The sequence below is a fragment of the Pongo pygmaeus genome, chromosome 7 (assembly GCF_028885625.2).
Source record: "Pongo pygmaeus isolate AG05252 chromosome 7, NHGRI_mPonPyg2-v2.0_pri, whole genome shotgun sequence".
Lineage (NCBI taxonomy): Eukaryota > Metazoa > Chordata > Mammalia > Primates > Hominidae > Pongo > Pongo pygmaeus.
The window spans coordinates 87,143,374-87,167,047 of NC_072380.2; the positions used below are offsets into that span (position 1 = coordinate 87,143,374).

The following is a 23,674-nucleotide window of genomic DNA, read 5'->3' on the forward strand; positions in this document are numbered from 1 at the left end:
TGTTGTGAATTTAAAATTAGTAATTTTCTTACCCCAGATTACAACATGAACAAAGGAACGGCCTCTCCTTTCACTACCTATTCTAGCGCTGGGGTTTCAATTCCTGTCAACAATCCCTGATAAATTAATTAATGGTACCCTTTATATCAACTCCTTAAATGTATATATCACCAGAAAAAAAAAGTGCTAAGGCCACCTTGAGAAGACAATGCCTCATATTTTATGAATAAAGAGGGGGTCTCAACTGTCAGGCCATTCTGAGTCCCATATTGACCCCAAATTCTATTGAACATCTTCCCCACCTGGTCCTCATCAAGGATGCGGATCCCCAAGAAAAATAAAAGGAAAAGTATTTTTCCATTTCGTCCCCTATTTCTCCTTTTGTGCCTCCAAGATTGAAGGTGTTAACCCCATCCTCCACCCACTCCATGCTCTCTGGGGCAGCCCCCTCGTCTGTAAGGACCCTTAAAGGCATTTCAGCATCTCAGCAGAAAGGAACTGACTGGGAGGAGGATCTTTGAATGCAGGGGAGCTGGGAGGATTGAGGGGGGTTGGGGCCCTCCTTGCACACATCTCCCACCAGGGGCCAGACCTTCCGGGCTTGGGTCTCGGGAGCCCAAAGCACGCCCACAAAGGCCGAGCGCCCTGGCTTCGCTGCGTTCCGGAGAAGCAGGGCGGGCTGCTTCTCCGGGATCTGGCGGGCCTCTGGCCAGGGCTGGTTGGAGGTGGGGGTGGGCGAGGAGGGGCGCTCAAGTCACGTGCCCGCGCTGGGGCCGCAATAAATGCTCGCGAGCGCGAGGGAGCGACGGAAGCGCTCGGCGCCTGGTTCTGCGCGCGCCGGCTCTACAGAGCAGGAGCAAGAGGTCGCCGCCAGCCTCCGCCGCCGAGCCTCGCTCGTGTCCCCGCCCCTCGCTCCTGCAGATAATGCTCAGAGACGCTGGGGCGCCCACCCTGGCAAACTAACGAAGCAGCTCCCTTCCCACCCCAACTGCAGGTCTAATTTTGGACGCTTTGCCTGCCACTTCTTCCAGGTTGAGGGAGCCGCAGAAGCGGAGGCTTGCGTATTCTTGCAGTCAGCGCCCACGTCGCCCCCGGACGCGCGGTGCTCAGGCCCTTCGCGAGCGGGGCTCTCCGTCTGCGGTCCCTTGTGAAGGCTCTGGGCGGCTGCAGAGGCCGGCCGTCCGGTTTGGCTCACCTCTCCCAGGAAACTACACTGGAGAGGTAAGGGCGATTCTAAAATGCATCGCTGGGTCGTCAAGCTGCCACCCTTTCTTATCTCCCTTTGCCTTCTTAAACTGTACTTAAAAAAAAAAAAAAAGCCAGCTGTACAGAGTGGTTGGGTACGATGGGTGGGTGGGCTACTCGGAAAGCAGCGACGATAGAGATTAGCGGGAGCTCTAGTTCTTGTAAGTGACTTTGTTGGTTTCACCTACTTTCTCTGTCGCTCGCTTTCCGTTTGAGTTCAGAGAAAGAACAGTGTTTGCCTTCACACTTGAGAGGAAAAGCTCTCAAGTTGCAGGGGAGCTGCTGGCTTCTTCGGGTGCAGGCCACAGATTAGTCACAGACTTTCCAGGAAATAAAGATTGAGTTCTTGACCCGAGCCTGAATAAGAAGAGCCTTACCCCAGGGACCCAAACCATTCATTTGGAGTAGTTCACGGGGCCCCCTAGATGTAGCCGTGGATGCATATATGAATAGCCTTTTGTATTTCTTTGAAACATTCACTCTCAATTTTAGAATGCTGTGGACATTCTGAGTGTGAAACAGAGATGGGCCACTGGAATAAAATAATACCAAATAAAATATTAACACCTTAAAACTCTTCATAGAGAAACATGAACCTCTAGATTGAAATCAAACGTTCTAGGTAGATACAACATCCTTTGCAGGATATATGTAATGTATAGCAACTTAAAGTCTTGCAATTCACATAGTATTTTCAAGCTTTGACTCTTCTAGGCTACTTTTGCCATTTACTTTTGGCCTCAGGGGTATTATCTTGGATAATACAGTTGTCTATTTTGTGGAAATTGCATTGTGAAAAGTCCTCTGGAAGAAAAAAAATGGGTTGGAGATAAGTTATTTCAAAATGTGAGTGTCCGTTTTCTGCTGTTAAATAGACAAATCAAACTGGTACACTTCCTTTGTAACTATTGTTTTGCTCGTGTTATTAGAAAATTCATATCTGCTGGAATTTTCATCTTAATCACATGACATGTCGTTATAGCCAAAAGGAGTGGAAGAGCCTGTCTTGGAGATTTTCCTGGGGAAATCCTGAGGTCATTCATTATGAAGTGTACCGCGCGGGAGTGGCTCAGAGTAACCACAGTGCTGTTCATGGCTAGAGCAATTCCAGCCATGGTGGTTCCCAATGCCACTTTATTGGAGAAACTTTTGGAAAAATACATGGATGAGGATGGTGAGTGGTGGACAGCCAAACAACGAGGGAAAAGGGCCATCACAGACAATGACATGCAGAGTATTTTGGACCTTCATAATAAATTACGAAGTCAGGTGTATCCAACAGCCTCTAATATGGAGTATATGGTAAGGACATTTTTCAAGTGGTATGTACAAAAGAAATGTTTATTCATGCTTTCAGTCAGCAGTCCTCATGCTGTTCTTTAATCATTTGTTTTATATGAAGTTGGAAAAAGATTTTCTTTGAGGGTATTTTCCTCTGCATATTCGTTTATTAATGTTCCTTTTGTTTCTAAGAGCTCTTGACATTCAGAGTAGGACTAAATGCCTTTAGATGCAATGTTCCTACTAAGTGCTGTAAATTCTACTCTTACCAGGAAGGTTAATATAGTGAAAATGCAAAACAGCTGGTATATTTGCTGTTAATTGACTTAGCTGAAAATTTACTTCCTAATTCCTCATAGAACCTTTTTATGAATGGTGGATCTGAAAAACTAAGACTAATAATTGGAAGAAACTTTCTGGATTGCTGAAATATATTGTTCCTAATGGGTCTTTGTTTCTTATAAACATGTAAATGACATTGTAAAGGATACATTTTTATGGTTGCTTTATGTTAAAGAGTGCTTTGGCAATGGCTTTTTTCTCCCCTTGGATTTATTATTTGTGAACTTGAAGCTTGAAAATAAGCCTTGGCAAAGGATTAATTTAAAATATTCAGCTTATCCTTAACAACCTTATATTTACTCTGAGTAAATTTGCAACTTTAAGGGACATAATTACTTCTTTAAGACTACTGGCATGTAACTCATGAGTATACTGCCATTTCATACCCTAAACATTTACAAAACTTTTCAAAAATCTATTATATTCCTTCCATGAATGAGGAATGCACTAGTAAAGCCCGATAATAAATAGTTATTGGTGATGGCAAAACTTATTTAACAAACATTGGAAATGGCGTTTTCATTGCAGTTAATTTTCATACATTCTAGTTTTTTTCTGCATTTACCTTAGTTTTAGTGGATATTCTTTATTTAGATAATTTTCATGAGGCATGAAAGTTCTAAGTTCCTATTGTCCATTATAAAGTATGGCATTACACTATTTTAACTTTTACCAGAAAAATTATTTTACCTTAAAGAAAGTAGGTGGCACTCAAGAGACTAATCAGGGATTAAGAATTGAGACTCAGGAATGAGACTGTCTGGGTTAAACTTCTGGCACTGACACCCACTAGCTATGTGACATTGAGCACTTGCTAATTTCTCTCTACTTCAGTTTCCTGGTATCTAGTATTATATACTCACCTCAAAGGATTATTGTGAAGATAAAAGGAGATAACCTGGACAAAGTTTAGCTCATTATCAAACATACTTCAAGATCTCAGTAAATGTTACCAAGACATATATAACTAATTTTATGTTTCCTTATATGGTTTAAATATAATATCTAAGGAAATTGTTAGCTCTTCTCAAAATACTGTGCAGGATATGGCATCTGTAATGTCTCATATTTCTGCTTCTTGTATAGTGTTTGTCTAAAGTGAAAAATTCTATGACTTCTTCATCTGTGGGACTTCAAACAGAGTAGCCAGTTCTGGAGCCCTTCCAACTAGGCTACTGTATGCTTATTCCATGTGAATAGGTATTCAGTTACTTTTTACTTAAAATAAGGAAGACTTGGGAGTTCAAACCCACAGAATGAAATCTGAGAATATTTGTGTATGTTTTAAGTAATATGGAAATCATGAAAGAACAGTTCTGTGATTCGTTTTCATGTCTGGCTTCCAAAAATAATAATAATAATAACTGCCTATTGTATGATGTCTGGTCTGGGATGTTTACATGAGTTTCTTTTTAGTTTCACTGGTTTCAGTCTATCCTTGAAATGTAGATTCAGAAACCAGCCAGGGTTTATGTTGTGTTGCCCTTAGATACTATTAGCACTGGAACTGTGTCTTGGCCATTAACTGGGCTGCAGAGAAGTGCATTGCCCAACTGTAATACACATTTTCTAGAGTACACATTTAAGGTGAAGTCTAAAATACTATTTTGTTTGAAATACTGTTGATTTAGGCATTTTAAAACAATGTAAGTGAGATGTAGATCATTCTTATAAAAATCCAATTTATTCAAATCATTATTTAAAATGTATTTATTCTGAGAAAACAAACCTTTAAACTGGCTAAAGAGCTATTTCCTGTAAAATCTGCAGTGTCCTATGATAAGTACTGCTGATTTTGGCCCCTTATGCCCTATGTGTCTGTCCTTTCATGTTAAATGTTTGAATAACCAGTTACCTATTGGTGCATATTTTAGTTAACTCTTTGTCCTTAAACCAATGGGAGCCAGGCTATATCCAGACATTATTAATATTACATTTCTACCCCTATTCTTTTACTCATTTAACTTTTAGGGTTAAAAATTGAGTCTGGGCTGGGCGCAGTGGTTCACATCTGTAATTCCAACACTGGAAGGCAGAGGTGGGAGGATCACTTGAGATCAGGAGTTCCAGACCAGCCTGGCCAACATGGTGAAACCCCGTCTCTACTAAAAATACAAAAATTTAGCCAAGCATGGTGACATGTGCCGGTAATTCCAGCTACGGGGGAGGTTGGGGCACCAGAATTGCTTGAACCCGGGAGGGGAAGGTTGTAGTGAGCTGAGATCACACCACTGCACTCCAGCCTGGGTGACAGAGCGAGACACTGCCTTAAAACAAACAAAAAAACTTAAGTCTGGAAAGCCTTATTTTCTTTTAAAGAGCTCATTGGCGTTGAGAATAAAGAAATAGACTCATTTGAAAATTTGCTCATAAGCAAGGACACAAGAATTCTTTGTTCATGTCTGTGAGTAACGCCAGAGGAGCACAGAACAAATAGAACATTTCTAATTTTGAGAGCTAATCAGTGGGTGAGATGAGGTACATACTGTTTCTGAAGGTGGTCAGAAACATGAATCGTAGGAAAGAGTTGGGGGTATACATCAATTAGAGGAAGAGGAAGAGAAAAATGCAGGGTGGCAGGAATTGGCAGGCTGGTTGTGGGGAACTGGAAGCAGATTAAGTTCATGGAAGCAGATTAGTTGATGAAAGCACAGACCTTGTGGCAGAGTCAGGAAGGGGAGAAAAAAGTTATTGGTGATAGAAACCAGTAATCCTAAGGAAGGAGATTACCTACATTTAATTTGGGGTAAATGGAGAAACTGGAACTTTTAGGTCATTCAGTGATACTGTTGTTGAAGTGGTAGTAGATTTTGGAGGAAAAAATATTGACTTTGGATCTAGATTTCAGCAGGTTCACGTTTTGCTTCTGCTGCTTATTGGCACATGAACCCTGATAGCAACCATTCTAGGCGTTGTTCTTCTCATTGGCAAAACAAATGAAAGAATATAAACCTTATATGTTTATTGGCCATTTTTATTTTTTTTTTATTTGAAAAATGTCTGTGCATGTCCTTTGCACACTTGTTAGTGGGGTTATTTGTTTTTTTTCTCATTGAGTTGAATTCCTTGTAGATTCCAGATACTAGTCCTTTGTCAGATGCGTAGTTTACAAATATTCTCTTCCATTCTATAGGTTGTCTGTTTACTCTGTGGTTATTTCTTGCTGTGCAGAACTTTTTAGTTTAAGCACCATTGGTCGATTTTTGTGTTAGTTGCATTTGCTTTTGAGGTCTTTGTCATAAATTCTTTGCCTGGGCCAATATCTAGAAGAGTTTTCCCTGGGTTTTCTTGTACAGTTTTTGTAGTTTCAGGTCTTACATGTAAGTGTTTAATTCATAAATCATGCAATATCGCTCAGCGATAAAAAAGAATGAAATCATGTCTTTTGCAGCAATGTGAATGGGACTGGAGATCGTTATCTTAAGTGAAATAACTCAGAAACAGAAAGTCAAATCTCCTATGTTCTCACTTAAATGTGGGAGCTTAAATACTATGTGCACATGGACATAGGAAGTGGACTGATAAACACTGGAGACTTGGAAAGGTGGGAAGGGTGGCAAGAGATGAGAAATTATGTAATGTGTATATTACATTATGTAATATATCTAATTATGTAATGTGTATATTGTACACTATTTGGGTGGTAGTTGCACTAAAAGTCCAGACTTCATCACTACACAATATATCAATTAACAAAACCACACTTATACTCCTTAAGTCTATTTAAAAAAAAAAAAAGAAAACAAACCTGATAGGTTGTAGTGAGATAAGACATTTGCTTCTGTGGAATAGCTTTGCTTTCTTCAAGCGTTTGCCTTATGAGTTTTAAGATCCCATTGCTTGGTTCTTCCATATCCCCATGCTCTTGTTTCCCACATGTCTCTGAAAAATTTGTTTCCCAAGTTTTCACTTCTGTCCTTTTCCCTTTCTACAGGGACTTCTCTACTCCTTTGACTTTAAATATCCTTTATTTGTGGCTCTATATTCTGTATCTCCAGCTGACAGCCCTGTCTTTGAGCTTCATTTGAGCTTCATTTTTATATTTCCTTCTGCCCATTGGACCATCTCCATGTAATATTATTCCGCAGATATAATACTGCATGCTGCAAGTGTCAAAAAAAAAACAAAAAACAAAAAAACTGCTTTATCCTTTTCCTCCCCTCTCACCTGCCAGCCTCTTTGTTGTTGATGAATATCACTAACATCTTCTCAGTACTTTCTAAGAAACATACAAAAAAAAAAAAACCCGGAAAATTGGGCACATCCTTAACTTTTTACCACACATTTCCGTATATCATACACACACAAACATCAATACACCATTCCTTGCCAGATTGTGTAGATTCTGTCTCAAATGTCTTTCGAATCCCTCTCTTCTATTTCATTCTAATCTTTGCTCTTTTTATACCTACATTGGTACCACAGCTTCCCACCTAGCAGACTATACCAATCTGTTCCTATTTTTTTTTTTTTTTTGAGATGGAATCTCACTCTGTCAGCCAGGCTGAAGGGCAGTGGCACCATCTCAGCTCAGTGCAACCTCCATCTCCAAAGTTTAAGCAATTCTCCTGCCTTAGCCTCCCAAGTACCTAAGATTACAGGCGCGCACCACCGTTCCCAGCTAATTTTTATATTTTTAATAGAGATGGAGTTTCACCATGTTGGGCAGGCTGGTCTCAAACTCCTGGTCTGAAGTGATCTGCCCTCCTTGGCCTCCCACAGTGCTGGCATTACAGACGTGAGCCACCATGCCAGCCTTTGTATCTACTTTCTTTCTAATTTAGCTCACTATCCTCACCATTAGTAAAGGTGACTTTTCCCTCAAACCAATCTGTGCTGGTTGCTTAGTTCTGTTGACTTATGGCTGCTCACAATTTAAAGCCCACCATGATTAGCTTATAAAGGGAAGCATGTTGTCCAATCTGCCCCAGAGTGGTCAACTCCCTTGTGTTTATTTGAACCTGTGTTCACATTGAATTACTCAGTGTTCTTGAAGATGGGCATAACTCCTCATGTCCTCGTGCTGGGCTGGAGTGCAATGGTACTGTCTCGGCTCACTGCAATGTCCGCCTCCCAGGCTCAAGAGATTCTCCTGAGTAGCTGGAATGGCGGGCGTGTGTCACTTCGCCCGGCTAATTTTTGTATTTTTAGTAAAGATGGGGTTTCACTGTGTTGGCTAGGCTGTTCTCGAACTCCTCACCTCAGGTGATCCACCCGCCTCAGCCTCCCAAAGTGCTGGACAGGTGTGAGCCACCGCGCCCGGCTACAAACTCTTCCTTTTCCCTCAAAACTCAGCTTAAACCTTGTCTTTCCTATAAAGCTCCCTCTGCTCTTGCCATTCCACTGCTGCATTCCTACTTATTTAAGCCTATTTATAGTATTAAAGCCTATTTTTTTTGCAGTGAAATATCATATTTGTTTTCCTTTCTAAGACTGAATTGCTAGAAGGGTAAGTATCATACCTTATTTATCTTTATAACTAAGCTTGGTGAATAGAAGGGCTACTCAGTAAACATTCATTGATTGAATATTGTTGAATGCTCAATAAATACTTGTTGAATGAGGTGATGGATGGGTGAATAGGTAAGATTATATGAGACAAATATGGAGGACAGGTAAGACAGAGAAATTAAAATAATAAAAGTTCTGGAAGGTAGGATATCATCAAAACCAGAGATATCGATGTGGGAAATTGGAAACACTTGAGAACAAGGTACAAATGCTTCAAATAATTCAGGATTTTTTCCCTAGTTTTTCAAATTTTCATGAGTTGCTAAAAATTGTCCTATAACATAGAGCTACTAAACTATTAGTAAAGGTATTGAAATGTTGTGGAATTTAAATAATAAAACAGATTAATGAGTATTTACCCCTTGTTAAATATTTTTAACATAGAGTCTCTAAAACTCTATGTTTTAGATAATGTTCAAAATAGTTTGCTACTATACAAAGTGTACCTAAGTGTAGAATGTACTTCAGCAACCAGGGAGGGCACCTGACCTAAAAAGGACACATGGGTCAACTATGTAAACTGTTTCTTGCTGTTATTACTGTTGCCCTGTTTTTATGAGAAGTGTTGGCAGACACTCTACTGTGGGGTTGATTGCTATGCATGCCTCCTCTCCCCTCATGTATTGGAGAGGCTATGGGCAGAACCTTCTCATGACACTTTTCTAACTGTAAGATGAAACACATCTGAATACCTCTCCTTTTGCTAGGCAACGAGAACCCAGGGGCCAAATAACTGGTGGTACTTTCAGTCCCGGGTGTGTGTTGATGCAAACAATGTCTTGGTTTCAATTGGTTACTTATGTTCTTTCTAAGGCCATGCTTAAAATTAGAAATTATTTTATTTATTTATTTATTTTTTTCCTTCTGTGCTTCAGTACAGAAGATAACTCCAGAAACTGGACATGGGACAACCTAGTTTGTTGAACAGGGTGATGCTAATCTGGAATATGCAAAAGTGATCTTTAGCTTGTGAATTGCTTCATTTACTCTTATAAATTCATATTTTCTAACATTATTTGCTGTCAGCAGTATATGTCCAGAATAAATGTAGATAAAGAAATGATGGCCTTATAACTTATTTACCCATAGCTTGTTTCCTAATCTTGGTACAAGTGCCAGGAATTCATTGCAATGAGTATTTTATTGCAATTAAGGTTTAATGGCAATTAAGGTTATTGCAATTCTTGATTCCTAAAATAATAGTTTTCTCTCTGTATACTGTTGCTTGACTGGTCATCTTTAAAAATTAAATATTTTTATCTCTGTGACATATAGTATCTACACATACCTAAAGGTATATGAAATTTCTGTTTAAAGAATATCATTATTACTTAAAATTACTAAAGTTCCCTTATTCTGAATTTAAAATAGCTTATTTAATTTTCCTAAGGTGTTTTTGCTTTAATAGTATTACTGAGATACAATAAGTTTGTTTTAAGTATCATTTTCTACAGAATTTTAAAGTTTACAAAACCTTAATTTGAATATTTTTAAGACTTCGACCTTTAAAATGAATGTATTTTTCTTTTTGAAAATTGCACCATAGATGGCAATACCTATAGAAAGAAAAGTGACATTACAACCCAGTTCTATTCTCCCTTAAATGTTAGCAACGTATCTAGGGGTTTAGAAAGACAAGAGAAGAAAAGTAGTTTCAATAGGAGAATGGAACATCCAGAGCCTGAGATATGCCACAGAATTTTGGAATTGTACTTTTATTCATTCCTTTATTCAGCATATATTGGGAGTTTACTAAATGCCAGGCACTGTCTAGGGTCCTAGTAGTAAACAGAACAAACATTCTTCCTTGCATGGAGTAGATGTGAGTCTCCAGACAGCCAGGGTGCCCATGTGGCAGACAGAGGGAGCATGAGAAGTGTGGTAGGAGATGAGGTTACAGATTTAACTGAGGAAGGATGCAGATCATCATAAAGACTTTCTTCTAGCTGAGTGATAAGAAGCCATTTGAGGCATTTCGACATATGAATAGCATGATCTTACTTACATTTACTCAGGATCATTCTGGCTTTGTTGAGAACATACTTTAGGCAGTGCGAAGAGGACTTTAGGTGGTGGGAGGAGCACAGCTGTGAACAGGAAGACAAGGCAATTGCAGTAATCGTACAACAGTTGATGGTGGCTAGGAGTGGGGTGACAGCCATGAAGGTGGTAAGAAATGGAAAGAGTATGAATATAAATCCCTATGTGATCATAAAATTAATCTTGAAAAATTCAAGGAGGCCTTGTTGCAAGATGAGTGAAATTGACTTGGTTGGCCAGCCGGCCAGTAGGGTGGGATTTCCTGCATTTGATGCAAGATGTAAATCCATCCAAGCCTTGGCTGCCGTGTTTTGAAAACTGATGGCAGTTTCCACTCTGGTTTGAATATCAGTGGAGAATATTCTGAATCCTTCAACTTGCAAGGACTTCTGGAATGGTTGCAGAGATTCCAGAAATCTCTGGTTACCCATTTTACCCACACAATTTCAAGAGATTAGAGGAGATGGAACCCAACCTCTGTCTCCTCCCTTCCTGGGATAGATATGCCTGCTGTTTCTTCACCTAGTCTGCCTTCCCTCTCAAAACGCAATCTCCTTCCTCCCTCCTTAAAAACAGAAAATGAGAACTTTTACATGAGAAGTAGAACAGGAAACTGTCCAGTTTCTGCCCAGCAATCATTATTAATTGCACTATCATGGGGAATGTCTTTGGGATTTTATTTCATTTTGGAGGCAGTGCAGATAGATTTTGCATATGGGGTATAGCTGTACAGTTTGCGCCATTAGAACTTGGAGGCATTGTAGTTGTTATTTTTTCTAAGATGGGGAAGAATATGGATAGACCAGCTTTAGGTAGAGAAAGCTGGGGCGCAGTGTGAGACATATTAAAATTGAGATTTAACTTAGATATCCAAATGATTGTGTCAAGTATGCCATTAGATACAAGGCAGTTAATATATGGAGGCCAATCTTGAACATGAAATTAGGACCCACCACCATTTAGATGGTATTTAAACTCATGGGGAGAGATGAGATCATCGAGGGAATGAGTATAGATAGAGATGTTCAAGACATGAGTTATTGACACACTTTAAAGTGTAAAGGCAGGGAAAGTGAGAAGGAAAAACACAAAGAAAATTGAGAATTAGGAAGAAAACTAGAAGAACATGATGACCTGGAATTCAAATGAAAAGCAGAAAGGGTGATCAGCTCTGTCAAATGCTGCTTATAAAGCTCAAGTAAAATGCAGATAGACAATTTTATAACATATTTGACAATATAGAGGCTACTGAAATCTGATAATACAGTTTGGATGAAGTCATAGTGGTCCAAGACTGGTTCAAGAATGGGATCAGAAAAATTAATTCATTACTTATTTATCAAATATGCAACATCTCCTATGGGTCAGGTAGTACCCACAGTCCTTTGTTTTGAGTCAGGGTCTCTGTCCCCTAGGATGGAGTGCAGTGGCACGATCACAGCACACTGCAGCCTTGACTTCCAGGGCTGAAACCATCCTTCTACTTCAGCCTCCTGAGTAGCTGTGACTACAGCAATGTGCCACTAGGCCCAGCTAATACACAGTCTTAACTCTCTTCCAGCGTGAAGTTTTCAACTTAGTTTTAGAAGAGATAATTCAATTAGGGAACATATCTCAATTTTTATGATGATAAATAGGAAAATGTAATTTCTTTGCATAATTTTTGCAAATTACGCCTTTATTTAAAATGAATGCCTTTATTTAAAAATGGAAATATTAATTAATCATATAATCCCAATTAAGAATTACATTTAGTTCAGAAAAATTCTCTCTTTGCTATTGTTCAGGCTGTGCTCTCTCACATAATTCCTTACGGGAATTTATACACCAAATTATTGCACATGCTTTAAAACTTAAATTCTCATATTTTTAATGATTTTTACTAACTCGAAGCCAAGTGTTTATAAAAATGGCAATAGGTCATTGCTTTATATATGTATATAAATACACATGTGTTTTATATATATACATGCACATACATCATGGATGTTTATACATATGTGCATATATAATACATGTATATGTATGATATTTAGTTTACAGAAAGAAAAATGTGAAAATTCAAGTGGTAATGAATTATCTGGTGAAGATATTACAGTATTTATGTCTAACCATGTTCTTACTTTCCTAAATATTTATTGCCTTCATAATTTTTAAAAGCTACTTGTGAGGCTTTTATTATTGATTAAAGTGATTTGTTATTATTGATAAATTTATGTTTAAAAAGGCATTTAAATCAACAAATATTGATTGAGCACTTATGTGACAGACACACTGTTCTTAATGCTGAGGAATGCATTAGTGTATAAAAAGTTTGAAAAGTTAATGAAAATAAGCAGAGTGAGGTGATAGAGAATGAGGGAGGTAGAGCTAATCATATTGGGTAGTTGGAGAAGGCTTTTCTGAATTGGTGAATTACAAGGAAAGATACAGAGACCCATCATTCTAGGCAGGAGAAATACTAGGCACAAAGTCTTTAAGTCAGGAATAAGGTTGGAATTTAACAAAGAAGGACTGTGGGACTGAATTTTATTCCATAACAGGGTAAGTATTAGAAAATAAGGTAGACATATCAGCATGAGCCAGAATCTTTTTTTTTTTTTTTTTTTTGAGACAGGATCTTGCTCTGTCACCCAGGCTGTAGTGCAGTGGCGCAATGATAGCTCACTGCAGCATCAAACTTCTGGGCCTCCCGAGTAGCTGAGACTATAGGCACATACCACCACACCCAGCTAATTTTTAAATTTTTTGTAGAGATTGGTCTTGCTGTGTTTCCGAGGCTGGCCTTGAACTCATGGGCTCAAGTGATCCTCCTGCCTCGGCCTCCTGAAGTGCAGGGATTATAGGCGAGAGCCACTGTGCCTGGCCCCAGAATCCTTTTTGGCCTTTTAGGTGAATAAAAATTTGTTTTATTGTGAATGAAATGGAAAAGCACTGGACAGTTTCTCACAAGGGACTGACTTGCTCTTATTTCCAGTTTCAAAAAATTACTCTGTCTACCTTATAGGGAATCATCTGAAGGAGGAGAAAGACTGAATGCAGAGAGTTAAGAGGCTATTGCTATATTCTGTGTGAGAGATGGTGGTTACTTGGATCAGGGTGATAGGGGTAAAGATGGAGAAGGTGAGTGGTTCCACGGTATGTTTTGATGGGATTCCCGATGAGTTTTGCTGAAAATAATGTGAAGCGTGAAGGATAAGGAGGAATCTGGGATGTTCTTAGGTTTTTACAAAGCTCTTTGGTGGATAGTTGAAGCATTTGCTGACACAGGAGGAGAAAGGAGAAAGTGAAGATGAAATCAGTAGTTTCTTTTTGGCTTAAGTTTGTTTGAGATGCATGTCATCCTTAGTTATGTTTAGTGGTCAGTTGAGTGGTAGGACACAGGTAAGAAATATGGAAGTAATGTAGCTATTAGGAACTCTCTGAACTGACTGAATAAGATCACCCAAGAAGAAGATTTTTTATAGACAAGGGTTGAATGCCTTAGGCTGAGCCGCGGGGCATGCAGCTATATAGAGGTTGAGCAGAAAGAAGTTAGCTGAGAACCAGTGGTCAGCAAGGTAAGAGGAAAGGATAGGATAGGCAGGTGTCCCAGAAGCCAGGAGGAGAGTTCAACAGGAAAAAGTTAACCTTTTTCACTATTGCTGAGAATGAGATGAAGAAGGAAAGTCTTCATCTCATTTTTTGTCAATGGTTTTGTCAATATTGAGGTCACTAATGACCTTTCTGAGAGTAATTTCAGTGGTGGGGAATGCTCAGAAGTCTTGTTAAGCAGACAAGAAGAGAATGGGAGGCGAGGAAGTAGAGAAGTAACTATCTCAAGATAATGTTGCTGTGAAGAGATCAGAAAAATGGGATAAAGCTAGAGGGACATAAGGTAAAGCTTTTGCTTTTTTGTTTTTTAGAGAGCATGTTTGCAGGTTGCTGGGAATAAATAGGTTGAGAAAGCACTTGGCATAGGAGAAGAAAATATAACTTATTCTAACAGGAAAAGCTGAGGTTGTTCGTATAGAAGCAGGTAGTTTGGAGCATTTAATGAAGAAAACAGAAGGGAATTATGTGAAAGCTTCTCCTTTGCTCAGACAGAGTGAACTATCAAGATCATCAGCTGAGTTGAGAAGCAGTAAAGAAGGATATCTGAGGATAGGACATTATGAAAAAATAGTAGTTTTGGAGAAATTGCCTTAAGGATATTTGTGGAATCAAATGTATGGGAAGTTTTTAAGTGCTTTAAATTAACCTGTTTTACCATGCTTTAAAGTTCTTAGGTTTAGGCCAGCGCCGTGGCTCATGCCTGTAATACCAGCACTTGGTTGCTGAGGCGGGTGGATCACCTGAGGTCAGGAGTTCGAGACCAGTCTGTCCAACATGGTGAAACGCCGTCTCTATTAAAAATAGAAAAATTAGCCAAGTGTGGTGGTGCATGCCTGTAGTCTCAGCTACTGGGAAGGCTGAGGCAGGAGAATTGCTTGATCCTGGGAGATGGAGGTTTTAGTGAGCCAAGGTCGTGGCACTGCACTCCTGCCTGGGCAACAGAGAGACTCCATCTCAAAAAAAAAAAAAAAAAAGTAAAGTTCAGAGGTTTAATAGCAGTGAAGAAGTTTAGTATATTATTTCAAGGTATTGCCAAGAATCAGAGATTTAAAGTAATAATTTCTTCCCTGATTTGCCATTGGTCACACCACTCTGTCCAGCCACTTTACGTGGTGTCTCCTGCTTGCCCTTTGGAAACATTTGACTAGGCAACATCTGGAGACTAGAAAGAGATAATCAAAGACATGTTAGTAACGGATTAACTTTTTAAGTATTCAGATGTTAGATAATATGGATCAAGTACAGATACATACCAAATAGCATGTTTGGGGCTCATATTGCAGATTGAATGCTAAATACAGATGGTTTTATAGGAATCTACATTATGAAAATTATTTAACTGTTGACCCAAATATGTAACTTGGATTACTGGGTTATTAAACTGGCTAAAAATAAGAACCTGACACTGATCTGGCGAAGCTTACTTTTTTCTTCTTTTGACTTGTTAACAGAATCAATAAGGTGTGATTAAGTCAACTACTTACACATACATACATACATAAAAGACAGCAGATTTTCTATATTGGCAGCTCATAAACCTCAAGGCAAACATTTGAACAAGGACACAGTCTATTTAGTAAGCCATGCATGCTTTATATTTTAAGTTTTAAGCCAAAAAATATTTTGAAATCAGCAGGATATTAAAGATAGAAAGCATATTTTCGTCATGGCAAAGCAAGTAGGTATGATTTTGGGGGGTAGAAATAAGATGTGCTTTAGTCTAATACTACTCAAACTTTAATGTGCCTATGAATCCCCTGGGAATCTTGTTAAAATACATATTTTGATTCAGTAGTTTTGGGAACCCCAATATTCTGCATTTCTAACAAGACCCCAGGTGATGTGGTGGCCGCTGTTCTAGCAACCTCATTTTAAGTAGAAGGCTTTAGCCTTCCTGGAGGAAGTGGGGTTTGAATTGGGACATGAATAATTGTAAAATACAGGTTCTTTATTTTCTCCCTCCTCAACTATCACATTCTCTTCCCTTTTTATAAGGTGGTAACTGTAACTATTAAGGCAGGAAAATGAAATTTCTTTTTCTTTCTTTTTTTTTTTACAAAGTACTTATAATACACAATGTTGGAGAAGTTTGAACAATAAGTTTCTCTCCTCTAAGGCCAAATGTTTAAGTCAATCTAATTGGAGGAGAAATGGGAAATGAATCTTAAAATTAGTTAATGACAAAATTCTGCTGGATAGTGAAAGTGAAATACAGCCACTGACAGAATAAACCTTAAAGGCCATATGAGTAAGAAGGGAGGAAGTAGAATTTCAGTTGAGTAAGTATGAGGGGTTGGAAGGCAGCAACTAGATACAAGGATAATGAGCTATTAGGCAAGACCAGGAGTGAACATGGGAGTTACTGTTTCTAGAATGTCCCCTGTATGTTGTTGCAACTCAAACAATACAAAGTAACCACCAGAACGCTGGACAATCCAGTAAAGGTGCTGCTGGTAATAAAACATAAAACTCTATCTTAGGCTTGGTCAAGACGTGTCAAATCTGTATCTGAAATAGTGAATGAATGAGATCAGATGTTGTCCAGAGAAGGAAAATCAAATGATAAAAGTTTTGAGGGAGGGGCAGCTCTTGAAGGAAGATGGAATAAGAACATGGAAACTCCTGTGTGGAAAGAAAAGGCCAAGAGGTCTGCTAAATCAAGAGTACTGTGAATAAGTGAGTACAACCTGAACAAATACAAAGCAGTGCTATTTCACATGAACATCTACCGTGTTATTCCATATGCCTTGAGATTTTTGATGCTGAACAAATCTTGCCAAACCTGCTGCCCTTTGCAGATGTGAGAATGCCTATTGCCCTCCCTGTTTTCTTTGTAGTGAATTTCTACTTTCTGCTTCCTTTAAGACTCACTTAGAGCCTAACCTGCTTTTGTCTAAACCTTCCATACAGAGTTAGGTGCCCCCAGACCCAGTTCCCTGGCTTCCATAGCCTCATTTACATGCCTCTGCTTGCAGTGTTTACATCCTTGCCTCTTTCTCAAGCCTCACATTCCTTTGTAGGAAGGGACTGTGCCATGGTAATCTTTGCATTCCCCAGTTGTGTGGCTGACACATGCCCTAAGCTCAGTTTATGTTAGCCGGAAGGGAAACAAAATGCGATGAATGAAAAAAATGAAAAGATGACGAGATTTTCAACAACAGTTTAAAGTGGACAGAATGAAAAGGACTTAATTCTGTCTTGACAAAATAGTTTTATTAGAAAATTGCAAAAACATTCTTTTTAGTGAAAGCTTTTCACTAAAATGTTTTACATAATTACATATCATTGCAAGTTTGATGTGATGTAAAATATTGTTTTATATATCCTGAAGTACTCTATTGAAAAATATAAAATTATGTAAAACATAATAAAAATATAAAGTTATGTAAAACTATTTTATGTATTTTAAACATAAATTATGCAAAACAATTTTACATAAAACACAATTTTATATAAAACAAAATTTTATGTTTCTAAGTAGAATACTTTTTGGCTTAGGGCAAACTTATTCATTTTGGGTTAGTGCAAACTCATTCTTTAATAAACATGACAGGTGGCTAAATTATCACTGGATTTCAGTGACTTTCTGAGTTGCACTGGGTTACTGACATCTCTGTCTCGTGATTTGGGAGTGGCCAGAACCCCTCTGAAGTTCAGGATAGGATCTTCCAGAAGATACAGTGATCAGAATGCCAAGACTCTTGATGAACTGTTTTCAAGATGTAAGTCACAGTATGGTAAGAAGTACAAATTAATATATTTTAAACTGCATATAAATCATGAAGAATTTCAGAATAAAGCAGTGACCAGTAAAACTTCTTAAAAGAGGTATGTTTTGGAATAGTATTTGGTAGAAGTTACCGTCATTGTGTGGAAGGGAATATGGTGAGACCCTTATCAGTAAGAGATTGTTGTGAAAATATGTGTCCAGCTGATTCAATGGGGAGGAAATGGCAGTCACAATCTGTGTGAATTGATCTAAGCCTCAATTATGGAGATATTTAGCCTTGGTCAGATTTTCCCAAATGGGGGAAACAACCTTGTTCTGTCAAGTGTGAATCATGGCAGACTTGAGCAGCATAGCACTATTCCATTTTCTTATCTGCTTACTTATGATGAAACATTTTATTTGAGGTAATATGACAGTATTAGTCTGACTTTTTAAAGCGAAACATTTATTACAAATTATTTCCAAACTTTGAGTTTCTTGACCTTTCTTGACCTAAAAAATGTTTTACATATATGTATGTTAGTGAAACCTGAACTTCAGGGGTACTTGGAGGCTTCAGTTGGAAATGAATCTCAGAAAGATTTGTTTTTAACAAAGGTCTTAAATTAGTTAATTGTGTAAGAATTACCACAAAGCTAGGAGTAACATACTTCAACCTTTGTTGTGTAATTCCTGTTGTCTTAAATATGAATTATAAGATTATTTACTCTCTCATTGGAACTTTAGATAGCAGTGATTATCTTATTTTTCAATCATTCAAAATTTTGAATTTTAATTTCTCTCTGACTCATAAATACCAGCAATGTTCCCAATATGAAGAGACAGGATACATTAATTACAGCAAATCAAGCAGATTCTTATAGGAACAGGGGAAGAAGAGAGCATTCCTTAAAATCTAGTATGTGTCAGGTAACAGGTTGTTAGGCAGTTTGCTAATCAAAATTCTGTGAAAGATTTTTATTTTCAAATATTTGTTTTTCAGCAGGAAACAAATGCTACAATAACTGGGGTTCAACAGTAAAAAATAATAATAATAATGATGATGAAGGGCCTATATGCAGAGTTGTGGGCAGGATTAAGGTGAGCCATGGGATGTGGCAGGGTGCCCAGGCTTTTGTGGTCCTGACACAGGCTGGTGAAGACAGGCGCCTGGAAGCAGGGTTGTGTGAGAGGACCCAGTCACCATCGCGGTGAGGCCAAGAGGACTCAGAGGGGCAACACATTCTGAAATTCACCTCCCACCCTCGGAATTCCTGTTTGTGTGTTTCGTTGGCCAAATCTAACCAGAAGCCAGGGGGCAGGAGAGCCTGAGGTAACTCAGTATGTGGAGCTATCTCGTGAGACATAGAACTTGGCAGTAAGGGGCTGAGATGGCTGTGTGGGGTAAATGAATATTTAACACCATCTTCTTTCTCAGAGTTTTAAATAAGGACTTTTGAAAACCATTCTTTAAAAAATCATCCTTTTAGTCATTGTTTTAATATTGAGGAAAATAATGCTGTAGTCATATTCCTGAGGAATGTCTAAAAATCTGATTGAGAATGCTATGGTTCGTAAACCAGCTTTGAGCTTCATGGCATTCAAGGAAAACAGGAAACCGTATGTTGTTTGTAGCTCTCACTGCCTGTTTGCAGGCACAGCAATTTATCATTCTTGAGGCAGGAATTATTAGTGGAAACTTATCACAGAATTCTTAATATGGCAATATAGAGACACTGAGCAACATAACATAGCAGTTTCATTAAAAGTATGTAAATATACATTTGAATGTTTCTTGTATTAATCATCTTTGGTTTAAATTCAAGTTTAGATGTCAAATTGTAGATTTCAGTTTCAGTGTGTCCATAAACTTTCTTCTTTTGTCCAAGAAGTTTTTCACTTTTTAGATCTTTTTTTAATTTCATTTTGAAAATTTGGTGTCCCCACATAAATACACAAAAGCAATTATTTTTTATTTACTTTCAAAACCTAAGTTATGGTTATTTTGATATCTGAATATAAAACATAAACTAATTCATAAATACATACTGTAGAGAGATTTTTTAATGAGTTTTCCTATCGTGCATTTTTATAGACTTTTAGATCAATCCTGCATCTATATAACATTTACTGGGTTATGAATAAAGTAAACACAGATGTTTATTCTTATAAAATGGCCTAATGTCTATAGATCAAGACTTAAAGATCAAGAAGTAAAGAATATGTATAGATCAAGACTTAAAGTACCATCAATTATATGATACATTTGCAATTACTAAAGATTTTCTTGATAAGTGAGTTAGGCAAGGTATGGCCACACTTGGGGAGGGGGACCTTGACACTGAGATGAGATGAGCTTAATCAGTAGAAATTCTATAGAAAATGTAAGGATTGTAATTCTATAGAAAATTAATGGCTTTGCTGTCCCACAAAGACAATAAGCCCTATGTCATGCATCTGATGTAATATTAAATATGATATATTTATATATTGATACAATGGGTTTAATTGAAATAATCTTGTGAGTATATCTGCATATTAAATTTCCATTACAAAAGTTATTTTAATTTTAATAAAATGTAGAGGAGTTTCCTAAACTGTTAGGTTGCTATTTTTTTTAAGGTTTTAAGCCTTTGTTTTAGATTTTAAGTGAAACACTGCCACAAATGCCTCACATCTCTGAATTTGCAGGAGACCCTAATTTGTGCATTGCCTTAAGGTAATGCTTCTTTCTCAGTAGTTGGCAAAGTCACTGTGCTCTGTAACACAAGTGTTTCCTTTGAAATCTGAGCCTCGTGCATTTTCCCTATAACTTCAAAGTCTATTCAGAATGGGTGAAGCACAACACTTAAAATACCTGGAATAATTGAATTGTAAGGAATGCAATACAGCTGCTTGCCATAGTGCGTTTAATACCAGATGATTTAGTCACAAAAGCATCTCACACTCTTTCAGCACAGATTTATTTACTTATTTATTTCATTGATGTCTGGGAGAAAATTACGTAGCTTTACAGATTTTATAATGAGTCATTGTATTTGGAATTTGAATCTGATGTATTCTGAACTGTCCAATGTGATATTTTCATAGACTAACAAACTATTGGGATATCTTGGAAGTCAGGTTATTGGTGTAGTTAGGATCACGTTGACAACTTACTCTATCAGATTATTGGATTGTAGTTTCTGATTTAAATAGGAAAACACAAAAGATTTGGGGAGGGATCGAAATAAAATGGATGATTTACAAACCTGTTTTATTTCAGAAGTGGTAGCATAGCAAGAACTATATTTTAAAGCAGTATTTTTAAAAAGATAATTCTGTATGTCTTTGATTTTCTCAAATCACTTCTGCATTCATGAGCTTGAAAAATTCTGGTGTTCCTGATAGCTGTGCAAAAAATTATATTTAGAAGTCTGTGCTTTATTTCAAATATTTTACCATCATATTTTCAGGACTAAACTGAAGAGAGGCCTGGTTTTAACTTTTTATTAAGATTATCTTCTTATTCAACTAAATGGAAAGTTTTATTGAAGGTTCTATGTTGTATTTATCTCTTATGAACAATATCAAAAATACTTTGAAGAAATTGAGCTCTGCTCTCATGGGCTCATAATTAGAAAATCTGAAATCTCCTTGGTTATCACAAAACAGCTTCTCAAACAGCAGTTTGAAAACAGCTTTTGCTTCTTAGGTAATTGAGATGCTCTTCATTGTCATTTTAATTGTCATCAGATGCCTTTGTCACCAGAAATATTATTTTACAGCTAATATTTATGGGATACTACAAGCAATACAGGGTATCATCTAAGAGACTGTGAAGTACAAACAATGGAATTAGAAAGCTGAGTCTTTTCCATTTAAGTACAAAAGAATTCGGAAAGACTTATTTCAGCTCTGTAATGTTAGAGATAAGGAAATAGAAACCAAACTTGATATAATCAAAGATATAAATTTGGAAATAAACAATTTAAATGGCAAAGAGAACTCTTCCAGGGTGTTTCATGTATTTTATGGTTTGAGTCATTTGAACAATGCATACTTTTGTCTCTGTCTGCATAATAAAAGAAGAAGAAAATTGATCATGAATACGCTTGACTTATATAGGTCCAGAACACACAGCACTAATGAAGGGGTATTTTCAGCACCATTGAAAACTAAAGCATAATTCTGTCATTACTTCTGTCAGCCCTTGACTGCTCAGAACTGGGATAGGTAGGATTAGAGATATTGGAGTGCTTTTCTGAGTTAAGCATGCACATTTATGTGTCTCAAAAGAAGGATGTTTGGGGAATTTATTGTTCAAAACTTATTGCAAAGGCTAAGACAGTTTTAAAAATAATTTTATCATTATTTTCAGCTTTCACTAGTGGAAAGGTAAGACTTTAGAGCCTCCAGCCTAGATCCGGACTTCCAGCATAACTGCCTTTGCAATGCCACCATATTTTCATTAGATTATTACTTTGCCAGAGAGAAACGCATACTTTATTTTGCTTTGTAGATTCAGGGGGTACACGTGCAGGTTTGTTACATGGATATCTTGTGTAATAGATATCTTGGCTTCTAGTGTGCCCATCATCCAAATAGTGAACGTTGTACCCAATTACCAGTAGGTGATTTTTCATTCCTTATCCTTCCCATATTCCTCCATTTTGGAGTCCCCAGTGCCTATTATTTTCCTCTGTATGTCCATGCATGTGCCCACTGTTTAACTCCCACTTATAAATGAGAACATGCAGTATTTGACTTTTTGTGTCAGAGCTAATGCATATTTAAAAGTCCATATTTTGAATTATATCATGGGCCACTATTTGTCATCTAATTAGACTACTTAACGGTATAATAGTCCAATTAGGAATTCTTTTTGGCATTTATCTTGGAAGTCCATTAAGGCTACATCAGTTTTGCAAAAAGTTGTACAACAAATTAAATCATTTCTATATTATCTATACTATATAAAATTTTTAGGTAATTAATTACAATTGTTGCTATTTTCCAGTTTTTTTGAGAAAGGTTTATGTTATCTATTTAAGACATTTTTCTCAGCATGTCTTTAAAAGTCTCATTGTAGCTTCATCCAGTTTGGTGAAAGTTTCTACAGTGGCCGAAAATCTTTCAATCCTATTTCTTTATATAGGGACTAGCATTTAACAATTAAGAAGTGATGTAAGAGTTTCTAGTCAATAATTATTTCTGTGTAGTGGTTAGAGGTGTTAAGCTATCCATGCTGGTCAACTTTTTATTAAAATTTCATTATTTACTAATTTGTTTTATTTATTGAGGAATCTAAAGAATTCTGTAAAATAAACTACTTAACAAATTCAATGTCATCCTGGTCTCTGTGGTAGACTAATTACAACTTACCAAACAACTTTGTGGATAAATGAAGGCCCATCACCTCCACCCCACCACTAATCTTTGGGGGTAATTTATATGTGAAAGTCTGATTACACAAATTTGCATCAAGCATATAATCTCATAAAACTTTATATCCTTTAATGTAATCCAAAACAATGCTAATTAATGGAAAACATATTTAACATTAGATCTTCTTTGTGAAATTAATGTTTGATATTCATTTGAAAAATAATAACACCTTCCATTTTAGTTTTTCATTAACATTCTTGAAACCTGAATTATCAGAAAATATACTCTTCAGAAAAATTCTTAGTTATTAATTATTGGTCTTCAACTCTTGTTTAACGTAGTACCATAATAATTTTGAAGTTATAAAGAGTAAACAACCCCCAGGAAATGAATTTTCATATTATGTAAATCTGGAAAGAGCTGTTAATTTACTATGGTCAAGAAGATATATTTGAAAATCCTTAAATCTTTTTAAGAGAAAAAAACTCTGTGTCAAAGAGAATGAAAAAGTTGTATCACAATTACTGTTTTTGCATAATATACAGTGATACAACCTACTGGTAAGCAATACTGCTAGCCTAAATT

General features: G+C 37.2%; 1 protein-coding gene across 1 annotated transcript in view; it reads left to right on the plus strand.

The window, feature by feature from the left end:
• Nucleotides 1-789: 789 nt before the first annotated feature.
• CRISPLD1 (cysteine rich secretory protein LCCL domain containing 1) overlaps nucleotides 790-23,674 on the plus strand; it is a 51,208-nt gene continuing 28,323 nt past the window's right edge. Inside the window, exons 1-2 of the mRNA XM_054498431.2 lie at nucleotides 790-1,221; nucleotides 2,228-2,547. Coding sequence (XP_054354406.2) covers nucleotides 2,290-2,547 — 258 coding nt within the window. The 5' untranslated portion in view covers nucleotides 790-1,221; nucleotides 2,228-2,289. The remainder of the gene's footprint in view (nucleotides 1,222-2,227; nucleotides 2,548-23,674) is intronic.